Genomic DNA, 11570 nt, shown 5'->3' on the forward strand with positions numbered 1-11570 from the left:
ATCTAATCTATCTAGCTATTCCCTAAATATGGTAGAGCTCTGAGGTTCTTCTCTTCTGATTAGGGTTTGGTCTCTTGATTGAATAATTTGATCAAGGATTGATGATGCCTGGGTGGTGGTGGCAGGGGATAGTATATATAGGGGGAACCATCAATCCTGAGCCCTCTGATCAAACTGACTTAAAAGAACGGCATAGATGCAATCCCTAAGGCGGTGGAGAACCGACCTCACAAAGTGAGGCTGACCTATGGGCCCCCTAGGCCGGTCGGCCTACTGGTGGGGCCGGCCGGCCGCACTTGGCGGCTTCATGCCCTCTGCTTCGGTGGTTTGCCTCCTGGTGTCTCCTAGAGTCTTTCGGAGGTGTTTTCATCACGGATAATTACGATTAATTCTGATGTTTGGGTCCACCTTGACGGTTTTCTAGATAAACCGTGCTGAAAACACATATTCACCAAAACTTATAGAATTTGTTAGTTTAAACCCCTAAACCTATGTTGATGATCATATCCATGCATTTATTTAAGTTATATTGACGGTTTATGATGGTTGTTAACTACCGTCAACAACAACCATTCAACATATACAACATCTAGATGAAACACGTGCAACATCCAGATGAAACATACATCTGAAACACATGAAAAATATGGTGCTGCGGCGTGGAAGACAAAGTGGGCAAGCGGCTACGAGAGATAGCATGATTCGAGCATCGGGCATGAGCCGAGGCGGCGGCATTTAGGCCCGTCTCAACGGGGGTGCCAAGTCCCAGTTTCCAACACATCCATATTTTGGAAACAGTGCAGAAGAGTTTCATCTCCATGAAACTCTCTCTACTCCTATGAAATTTTTATCATCTCTCTCTTCATCAATATGGTGCCACATCAGCATATTTAGTGCCCATGAAACTCCGATTAAACTCCATTGATACTGGCCGATATAAAGAGCCGCAGAGCGGAAGCGGGGAGGCAGACTGGGAATGGGGAGATAGTGACGAGCGAGGACTGAGTGGCTATGGGACAGGAGTTGAGAGACCAGCAACTCCGGAAATTTGGAATTGGAGATTAATGTAGTGCTTGGGCCGGGCCAAAAAGGCAGGCTTCGTGCTAGGCTAGCGGGCTGTGGCCTTTCTGTACATCTATACTCGCAATGCAATGCAAGGGCCTGGGTGTTCACGACGCTGGCTAGTGTGAATTGAAGGCGTACAGGTACAGTGCACATATTATCATTTAATTTCAGTGCTATCCTCTGATCCTCTGTAAAGAAAAAGAGTATCAATACACTCATCTTCACAAATGTGAAGTCCAGAGGAAACAGATGAAACAATGACAATACTCTCTGTAGATGATAAGTCTCTCTGTAGACCTTTAGCTTCGACTGAATGCAGTTAGGGAAGTTTCAGAACGGGATGACAAAAACAATCAAGGAATCAGTGGTGAACACGAAACAAGCCTCAGGCAGGCTCAGCCGCTCAGGTTGTCTTGACTATTGAGATTCCTCAATGCAAGGCTGCTTCATGTCCGCAGCGACATCATCACTGGGCCGATCAAGTCCGGCTGGGATTTTGCCAGGGTAGTTGTAACTGGGGCGATCTGAACCAAGCATACTGCATCATACAAGCAAGATCGAATCAAATCATTGTGACTACTCTTACAATGTGTTCTCATATACTAAGTTGGAAGCAAAACACAAGGGTGCGTGCAGTGCAGTACTGACCTCCTGTCAACCAGTACCAAGGACCGGAGCTCGCAGTTTGCAAAGCTGCATATAAAACAACCAAGCAAAGTCAGCAAAACACATAGTATATATATGCCCCTGATGTGGGTAATTCATTAAATGAAAAAAAAACTGCAGCTGCAGGCAAAATAATGAGAAAAATATCAAAGACACTTACTACTTGCTCACTTCTTGTCTTACGGTTGGATGACACTCCTTGCTGTACATACGTAAGGTATGGCATAATAGACCGCTATGGGTGACGATGGCTATCTCCCTCTCTTCTCTTGTCCATAACCTGCAAGTAATTTCCATGTCTTCAGTTCCAGATCCTAGAACAAGATGTTGATTGTGTGATTATTCATAATACCAAATTAATGAGAAGCTGTTTCGAAATGACATAGGCAACACTAGGCGCTCATAATGTTGCATGGTGAGATATATATTCACAGAAAAGAAATGAACTGAACTGATACTGGAGGGAAAAACAAATTACCAGTCAATGAACTTCATACCCCTTTCTGCGAGCGACTCAAAGGTCTCTCTGACATCTGGTACCCAAAGAACATCTTCATCGCTCTCTATCTGTAAAACAAAGGGAGTACATACATATATATCTTATAGCAGTGAACCACTAGAAACTTGAAACACCACAGCGAATAACAAGAGATACTTGCCAGCGAAAAATCAATGGCAGGGAAGAGAGTACGGTACTCTGTTATGCTCCTCCTCTTGTTGCAAGGATGGACACCCTGCACTTAACGGTGATGATGATCAAACAAAAAGAACTTGGAACTACAGCACTCTGTTAACAACAAAAACCAATGCAACTGAGGCACTGGATTATCATAACCTCGTTCAGCAAGATACATGCATGTAACAAGTATGTTCATGTTGACATGTTGTAGGAGTGTGTTCTTCAGAAAAAAAAAAAGGAAGTAGGTACGTACCAAGCGCTCCCTGCAGGCCTCAACAGCAAGGAATGGGGGGCAGTTCAGACTTGAAACTGCCGGGCGTCCACTGTCTGCAGCATTCTCCACCATCAGTGGAGGCACACTCACACCGTTACTATAGCTTTCACCACCAAAAACTCCCACTGCAGTCTGCATAGTCCTTTAGAACATAATGAAATTATAGTGAGGTCCCTTTAGTTATTTTGATCGTACAGCTGCAATGCACCCTCAATCAAAGTATGTACTATGCCTCAACCAGGAGTGAATTCATGTTGGGCTAGAGAGGGCACAAGCACACGCAAGAATGCACTTGTAAATCTCATAATTTTACTCCAACTTGTAGAACCAGAATTAGAAATGCAGAGTTTTGACTTAACAACAATAAGAGCCTGCATTTCGGAAAATCAGCAGGACATAGTACCTTAAGCTGAACATGTACAATGATATGGTGAAATTACCAAACTCACTAAGGAAAAACTGACATACACAGCGGAGAAGAGGTTCAAGGGGAATGAAATTTGGTTTCAATCGATCTAATCTGCTTTTCTAAGCAGAGGTACAATTTATCCTAGTAGCTGATATGTTCCCCTTTTTGTAAGAAGGAATAAAAACAACTCCAACACTGAAGAACACCATTTCTGAACATTTTTTTATAATGATTTCTGAAACATTAGAAAGGTTATTATTACAAGAGGACGCAGGACAACAAATAAAAAAGGTCATGCAAAACTGTACCTCAATAAAGGAGAGGAAATAACCAGCTCAATATTTTCTGCAAGTCCACATTTTTTCACATGCTCTCGCAGGCGGCCAACCTATAAGTTCATTATTTGTTCCAAAAAAAAATCCCTATAAGTTCATTATTTAATAAGTAAATCTTACCAACGAAACATGGAAGTGGAAAAAAAAATCAAAGAAATACATCTGGCTGACATTTTGGTCAAAATTAATTACCTGCAGGCCTAGAAAATGAACCAATGTATAGAATTACTATAACACATGAATTGTTTGATTTGAATACTTATACTACAATTAAATTAAATAGGAACTAAAATTGGTTGACAACCACAGAAGGTAACACTGATTGATTGATCCAAAGATGGACAATAATGTCGTTCCATCTTGATGGTGCCAGGCCAGGGGAAGGACTAGCACATTTAGCAAGTGTGAATGGCAGCAACGCAAAATGGGTCCTCACGAATCATGCATGTACAGCAAAAATGGCCTGCACCGGCCTAAGTAAATGAGTATAGACTGACATCTTGGCACTTTGTTGGTGACATACATACAAGAGGCATTATTTGTGCAGGTTTGAGGCACAGGTTTTGCACTGAACAAGGAGCGTACTGTAGCAACTTTTGTACTTGCAGGTCATTTGGGTTGTATTTTTACGGCAGCTTCTAAGGAAGGGAAGGAAATAAAGATTGTCCTTTAGCCGGAGCAGAGCATTCTGGGCAGGACGTACGACTCCTTGGAGTCGGAAGGAGGAGCAGCGAGGGAATTAATAATAATAATAATAAGCAGAATTCCGATAAGAAGCACTCAGTATGCATGGTCGCTGACAAGGGATGGATTTGTGAAGGAAGAGAACGAAGATGTATTTCTATCCTCTAAAAAATTCCTTATTTTTTGTTACACAAATTTTTAAATGCTTGTTGCACTGCGGACAATGATGCCTAATTATGCTCACTGCGGCGGCAGTAATCAGTCTATAGTCTATACGGATTATATTTGGCCAGCCCAGCGCCCCAGCCGCAGTGACCCACACAACACGCCAAACAATCTTGTTTGCTTCTGCCAGTAATCATCATTTAGATTAACACATCCATGCATGCATCTCCATCCCGAGTCATCGTCACTTCTCCCAATACCGCGACCCTCCCCTTTTTTAATAAAAAAAATGTCACATGTACAGTACAGGCTAGTATGTCCCAGACAAAAACGGCCCATCTAAGCTGTAATTTGTAGTATCATTTTTAACATATTTTTTAATTGTTCAACACTTCAAATAAGAATTTATGACATCCTGGTATGAACTTCTTATAGTGATATTATCTTCTTATATACACTCACAAATCCAACCACACAGTCCAGATCAGTCGTAAACCATATGAAATGATGCATTTTGATACCTCACGTTAGTCCAGCTGGCTCACCTCCATCGTGGCTGCGTTTCAATACTAATGTATAGAAATTTTTTACAATAATTGGAGAAAAATTCGATGGCTGACATCGACCGAGAGCGGCCAATCCGACGGCAACAAAGGTAGAAGGCAACGGGAGGCAATGGGACGAAGGCAACGGGAGGCGATTGCTGTGTCTATGATCGGTGGGCCATATACGCAAAAATCGCCTTCCATTGCCTCCGCAAATGTGGGGATTAGGACTGGGCGGTAATTTCATTCTCGTAGTTTTTTTTTGATAAAGGGTAAAACGGTAACTCTATAAATGCAAAAATAATGTTTTGAGTAATATAGTTAGGATGGATAATACAATTAGTATAGTTAGTTAAATGAATATGTCGTTTACTTCTTCTAGGGTTTCACCGCCGCTGTCCTGCGAGCCACCGCCGCCGCCGATGGGAGGAGGCCGGGCGTAGGGCAACGGGTCACCCCTACCCCCTCGTTCCTCCTCGCCGTCATCCGCTCGGGCGTCGCCCTCCTCCTCGCCGTACTCCGCTCGGGCGCCGCCCTCGGCGTTCGTCCTTGGTGGAGCAAGAGGAGGCAGGAGAGGATGGGGGCCATGAAACCTAGATCCAAGCGCGCCATGAGGAGGAGGCGCCGGCGCCGACACCGACGCTAGTGCTGGCATGCTGCACACGACTAGGGGCAGGTTCGGCGTCACGCGCCTCGCGCTGGCGCCGCCGGCGCTGCTGGCCATCGTGCGCACCGCCGAGGAAGCGGACGCGGGCGCTCCGCCACCCACGTGGCCACGCTCTTGGCGGTGAACTGCGGCGGCGCGTCCCTCGCGGCTGACCTCATTGCGCGCTTCTCGCGCACTTTACCCGGCGTAGGCGTTACCCAGGTTGGTTTCTCGCTGCTGCAAGTTCATGTCTTTTGATTCTTAGTTCAGAGAATATCGTAACTACTAGAGTAGTTCATACAAATCACTTGCAATTGTGTGTTCATCATAGCATACAGTGCTTGTTTTCAATTGGCAAAAGGGGTATGGTCTTACAGGATTGATGGTTTTCGTATACTAGGTTAGAAATTGTAGTATGCTCTCTTTAGTTAGTCTATTGGAGCAGACATGTTCGCCTACACAAGGAAGATTCATCACATTGCACAGCACCTCTCGCTTCCGTCTCTGAAGACACATGAGACATTTCCTACTCTCCTCATTGTCAACATTCAGGTAATTCAGTAGGTCGTAAAGGGTTCTTAATCATTGCTTTTTAACTACTGATTGTTAATTGGTTAGTTCTGGCTTCTGAGCTTGACAAGTTTACTTGTTTGTGCAGTTGCCCACCTATCCTGCTACAGTGTTTGGCGATAACGACGTTGATGGGATAAGCCTAGTTCTGTATTTCAAGTTATCTGACAGCTTTGACAAGGAGATTTCTCCTCAATTGCAGGATAGCATCAAGGTAGATTTCTCTTGTATAGTTGTATAGATAAAGCACCTCTAGGCAAAGTTTCTGACTGACTAGTTATGTAGAGGCTTATGAATGAGGAAACCAAAAAGGTGAAGGGATTCCCAGTAGACAGCATTGTGCCATACACAGAGAGGCTGAAGATCCTGGCTGGTTTGGCAAACCCTGAAGACCTGCAGCTGAGCACGGCAGAGAGGAAGCTTGTGCAGACCTACAATCAGAAGCCTGTTCTATCTCGCCCACAACACAAATTCTACAAGGTAACTGACTGCATTTGCTCTCTAGTTTATAGACAAACAAGTGTTGAAATAGTAAAATGTGTTTTCAGTTCTGACTGAAACATAAAAAATGTGTGTGTTTTCATTGATAATGTAGGGTCCAAATTACTTTGAGATCGATCTCGATGTCCATCGGTTCAGCTTCATATCGCAAAAAGGGCTCGAGACCTTCTGGGAGCGGCTCAAGCATGGCGTTCTTGATCTTGGTCTAACTATTCAGGTACTTAATTTTCTTCTGCTCCTGGCTAAAAAGTGACCGCTTGATTTGTTTCAAAAAGAAAGAAAAAGAAAAAAAGAAAAGTGACCCCTTGACTGAATGTCTGTAACTTAGCCATGGTCTGATACTGGTTGCAGGCACAAAAGGCTGAGGAGTTGCCAGAGCATGTCTTGTGCTGCATGAGGCTGAACAAGATCGACTTCGCCGACAACGGGCAGATACCGACGCTGATAACTGCAGCTGATGAGTAAATCTGTCATGTTACTGTAGGGCACTAACTTTCAGGAAAAGCAAAAGAGAGTGTGGTTTGTAGATGTTCTTGTTGTGATGCTGTTGTATAGATCGGTAGATAGTTGTAGGAACTAACTCAAGTTTGTGAGCTAAGAAACACTGCACACAGATTTGTGTAAATACTTGTTGATCATTGCCCCAAAAGAGGAGGAAAAAAAAGATATTGCAGCAATCTGCATTCTGAACTCTGAAGATGTATATATATGTCTCTGTTTTCTTTTCATTTTTGAAATTAACGAAATACATGTATGTGTTTTCAGTTCATGATTACTAATGGTTCAGTTACATCACCACACGAGTTCTTTCCTTGTTCCTTCGATTCTTCAGCTAGAAATTTTCTCATGAGAAAAACAAAAAAATGTGAAAGGACAAGAAATAAATAAAGATAAAACAAATGTACATACCATGCAGCACAAGCACATGTTTAGCCGAAATCAACATGTCAGCTCCTCTACAACAGTTGAAATCTCATCAAATAACAATTAGCCAGCAGAAACACCTACCCAAAAGAATCAATGACCCAGCCTCTATTATTCACACCCAGGAAAGCCACACTCCACAGAGGCCAATGGCCAATCATTCATTTCCCGGCTAGAACTCCTCGTTCAGCTGCCGAGCCCCCCAATTCTCCTGAAACGCCCCACTTCCACTAGCCGTGTTCGCAGATGGAGGGGCCGGATCAGCAGAAGAGCCGCCCGCGGAGGCTTTGTTGCCCCGTCCTGGCAGGTCGTGGTTGTGGCGGCCTATGTACGTCGTCAGGACGCACCTGGGGTCGGTGGACGCCCTCTCGATCTGCTTGCGCACGTTGCAATTGTCGGCGATGCACTTGTAGTAGCTCCTGCACATCATTGAGCAGAGCAGTGAGCATGCACTGAGCACCATCACAAATTCACCATCACAAAGTAGTCATGTTTTGATTTTTGACTAAACAACAATCCAAAGCTGTATGCTGTGGGGGAACAGTACTTATGTTGAAGTGTATGGATGATATTATTGGTGGCTCATAAGCCAATAATTGATTTTCTGTGGTTCAGAGACACTCAAACCACTACAGTCTTTGTCAACTGAAAGTTGCTGCTTAAGATTGGTTGGTACCATTTGAGGCAGGTCCTTTTCAGTTGCTTAATGTTTTAACCAAAATGTGCCATTATTACCAACATGCATTTCCCATGCCAGATATCCCAGATGAATAATTGATTTCCATGTTCTACGTTTAAATCTAAGAAATGTTTGATTATGTATTGAAATTGTTGATATGGTTGCAATATTAATATATGCAAATACCACTCATCTCCTAAATATAAAAGCTAACTACTAGTCCTACTTCGATCACATGTCAAAGAAGACAGTGGAGCATTCCTTGCCACATGAGCTTGACATGTCAGAATTATCTAGAAGAAGCAAGATCCTACTTTGATCCTATTTCTCTCAAACGATACAGATATTTTGATAGTCTGATAATTATTTCAGAACAGTTTACCACAAGGTCACTCAAACAAAATGATATATGTGAAATTGCATATAGACCTAATTAAAAGAAGCAGCCACCGCAAAGAGGCATATGAAAACTATGCAGATTAACAACAAAACAATTTTGAAATCAGAATGAACACAAACCAAATTGATTCGAGGTTTCATCATGTGATCGGATTATAGGGGAGTTGGTACCTCGAGGCTGGCCTCGGACTAGAGGGTGGCGAGGGCGCGCGGGAATCCGGCGGACTCGACGAAGGCGGCGACGGAGGCGACCACCGCGGCCCTCGCGCTGGGGGAGGGGGCAGCGGCGCGGCTGGGCCGCCGTCAAATCTGAGAGCTTTCTAGGAACACTCAACAAATGATAAAGTAATGAGAACCTGAAGGATGCTGAGCTACTGCCAAAGAAGACTACTCACTTAAAAGGCAAGCAAAAAAACAAAAGGGAAACTAGCAGATTACTCTCTAAACAAAGGCAAAGTGACAACATGTATCACTACTTACAAGAGAGTACATTAAGTAGTAATAGCACAAAGGGCGCCCTCTTAACAATCTACCACTATAGGTCTAACGCATCAAAATCGGTGAATGGATATTGATATGCAGAGAGATCCTCCACTTCCGAATCCAAACCTCAGTTCACAAACCAGGACCACTCATCTCATCTACAACGCTAGACATGGATTCATCATAAACAGAAAACTATACATAGTAGTCCAATCTACATAATGATTTATCAGAAACATAAAACTATACATAGTAGTCTAATCTATGTAATGAGCACGAATCAGCAGGCAGACATTGAGCAGAGTGCAGTACTGCAGTGATATATATGTACTTTAATTCTGCATTACTCAACTCTATAAATCCAACTGCTTTATTTTTTGGTAATGGTACTACACACATTCGTACTTCAGTTTTGATGATATTATTATTTTTTCAGTTAGTAGGTTAGATTTCAGCACGGTCATCAGGAGTTGCTCACTGGTGCTTATTGCAAATGGGCAACACTTGTTCTTTAATTGCCTTTATCTTACCTTAACATGGCTACAACCTACAAGCATTCTCATGTCAGTAAGGTGTACATCACACTGAAATTAACATAAGAGCACTTTGGTTTAGGGGATTAACTAGAGCACTTAGATGAATATAAAAGAATTCAGTAAGTACCTGAATGGTTTCAGACTAGCACTTAAATTAACATAAAATCGAGTTTATTTATGTCTTTCATATCACTACACAGTCTATAACTTGCAGAACCGAAGAAGGTATTTCCATTTTGGTATTCTATTTTTTTAATTTGTTACTAACTTAAAGTTTATACTCTTTACGTTACCTATGCTTTATTCTCACACGCTGTATTTTGCTAAGCCTGTACTTAGAGCAAGCTTTCATGAACTTATGATTTCAACATAACACAAAATAATGAGATGATCGAGCAAGCAAACTTCACATAGAATTTTTTTTTATTAAGGTAATCTACAGTCAGTACATGTTCCTTGGATGTATGACCAAATTGCAGCGACAGTGAATATATGCATGTCTCACTAATAGGCAACAACAGTAATAACTTCATCGGTTTTGATTAGCAGTGGTTTCAATTCCCAAAGACATGCTGCTTTTCAACATATTCATATAGCCCACCAAATACACCAAGACAAATAGTGTTGGATCACACATATTCAGTGCCGCTTTGTAGCCATCAGATATACCCTGATGTTTTTGGTAAGCATTGTAAAATATAAAGATCAGAGGAGACATGCTCATATACTTCAGTGCACCTTCTGAGCCATCAGATATGCCGTGATGTTTTTTGGTAAGCACTGTATGCAACCAGTTGTTGTAGCTAATATGAAATGTTCACATCTTAGTATTGACTCTATGCAAATTTACAGATCAGAGGAGACATTCTCATATGCTTGATCTGAGAACCTGGTGGAGCTTATGAAGCATATTATCATTGTTACTTGAACAGGAGTCTATACTATTAGGGGCTCTTTTGGAAGCAAGAGGGAGCAAAACTCAGGGATGGAAAACCCCCCACTAAGAACTAGAATAATAATTAGAATGATATCTCCATGGATTACCCACACAGGGAAAAGTCCGGGATCTCGGAGGGATTGGAGTTTCTAAATTAGGCCTACATGTAGTAGTAGCTATCAGTTCCCCAAAATATAAAAAACGCAAGATGGAGGAATATGCCAGTTCCCCAAAATATAAAAAACGCAAGATGGAGGAATATGCCATATTGTGTCCACGCAACTGTTGAGATAGATGCACTGTGATGGATCTATCAAAGTCTCCTACAAATAAAATGGAGTATGCATATTACTTTTGTGGCACAAAAAGTACCACTTTATTCCTTACATGGAACTTATCTACATTGCAGCAAGCAAATTTCATGGCACCGTAATTTTACATTTGTGAGATCTTGACGCCTCAAATCATGTAGTTTAAACAACACTATAGAATTTCAAGGTAGTAGACACAACATTTTCTGCTCAGTTTGAGTCAAATGTCATCGGAAAACAATTGCATTTCTCTCTTCCTCTACTCTCACTTACATAATGTCAGAGCTTAATGTATGCTACGAAGCAAAAAGACTTTGCAATCTCAACCGAAAGCATATTTTTTAAGAATAGAAGAATAAATAATCAAACATATTTACCCTTACACTATTGCTACGAAGGTGCTTTCATTTCCTTGCCCTCGTTGATACAAAAGTAATTAGACATCAAACAAAAGAAATTCTAAACGTTAGAAATCCCACGTAGAATCACCACTGGCTAGCTCAACATGGCGCGGCAACGCCGCGCCACAGGTTTTCTAGTACACAAAGGAAATATGCTCGATTTCTCCATATGAAAGAGTAGTGAATGGAATCAGAATGAACACAAACCAAATTGATTCGAGGTTTCATCATGTGATCGGATTACAGGGGAGTTGGTACCTCGAGGCTGGCCTCGGACTGGAGGGCGGCGAGGGCGCGCGGGAATCCGGCGGACTCGACGAAGGCGGCGACGGAGGCGACCACCGCGGCCCTCCGCGCTGGG

The 11570-nt window shown here is 42.5% G+C and overlaps 2 protein-coding genes across 2 annotated transcripts; one reads left to right on the forward strand and one right to left on the reverse strand.

Annotated features, from left to right (window-relative positions):
• Window positions 1-1482: 1482 nt before the first annotated feature.
• On the reverse strand, window positions 1483-5546 carry LOC136533997 (phosphoglycerate mutase-like protein 1). Its single transcript, XM_066526504.1, has 8 exons — window positions 5196-5546; window positions 3402-3481; window positions 2664-2826; window positions 2391-2465; window positions 2210-2298; window positions 1892-2011; window positions 1714-1758; window positions 1483-1603 (listed from the first exon to the last, which is right to left on the reverse strand). Exons 1-8 carry the CDS (start codon window positions 5544-5546, stop codon window positions 1483-1485), a joined length of 1044 nt encoding a protein of 347 aa, XP_066382601.1.
• Window positions 5547-5884: 338 nt separating this feature from the next.
• LOC136533996 (uncharacterized) lies at window positions 5885-7072 on the forward strand. The gene is made up of 5 exons (XM_066526503.1): window positions 5885-6020; window positions 6127-6252; window positions 6324-6518; window positions 6634-6756; window positions 6891-7072. The coding sequence occupies exons 1-5, from the start codon at window positions 5916-5918 to the stop codon at window positions 7002-7004; spliced, it is 663 nt and encodes a 220-aa protein (XP_066382600.1). The 5' UTR covers window positions 5885-5915; the 3' UTR covers window positions 7005-7072.
• Window positions 7073-11570: the final 4498 nt, after the last annotated feature.

The sequence above is a fragment of the Miscanthus floridulus genome, unplaced genomic scaffold (genome assembly GCF_019320115.1).
Source record: "Miscanthus floridulus cultivar M001 unplaced genomic scaffold, ASM1932011v1 os_1395, whole genome shotgun sequence".
In the NCBI taxonomy this organism is placed as follows: Eukaryota; Viridiplantae; Streptophyta; class Magnoliopsida; order Poales; family Poaceae; genus Miscanthus; species Miscanthus floridulus.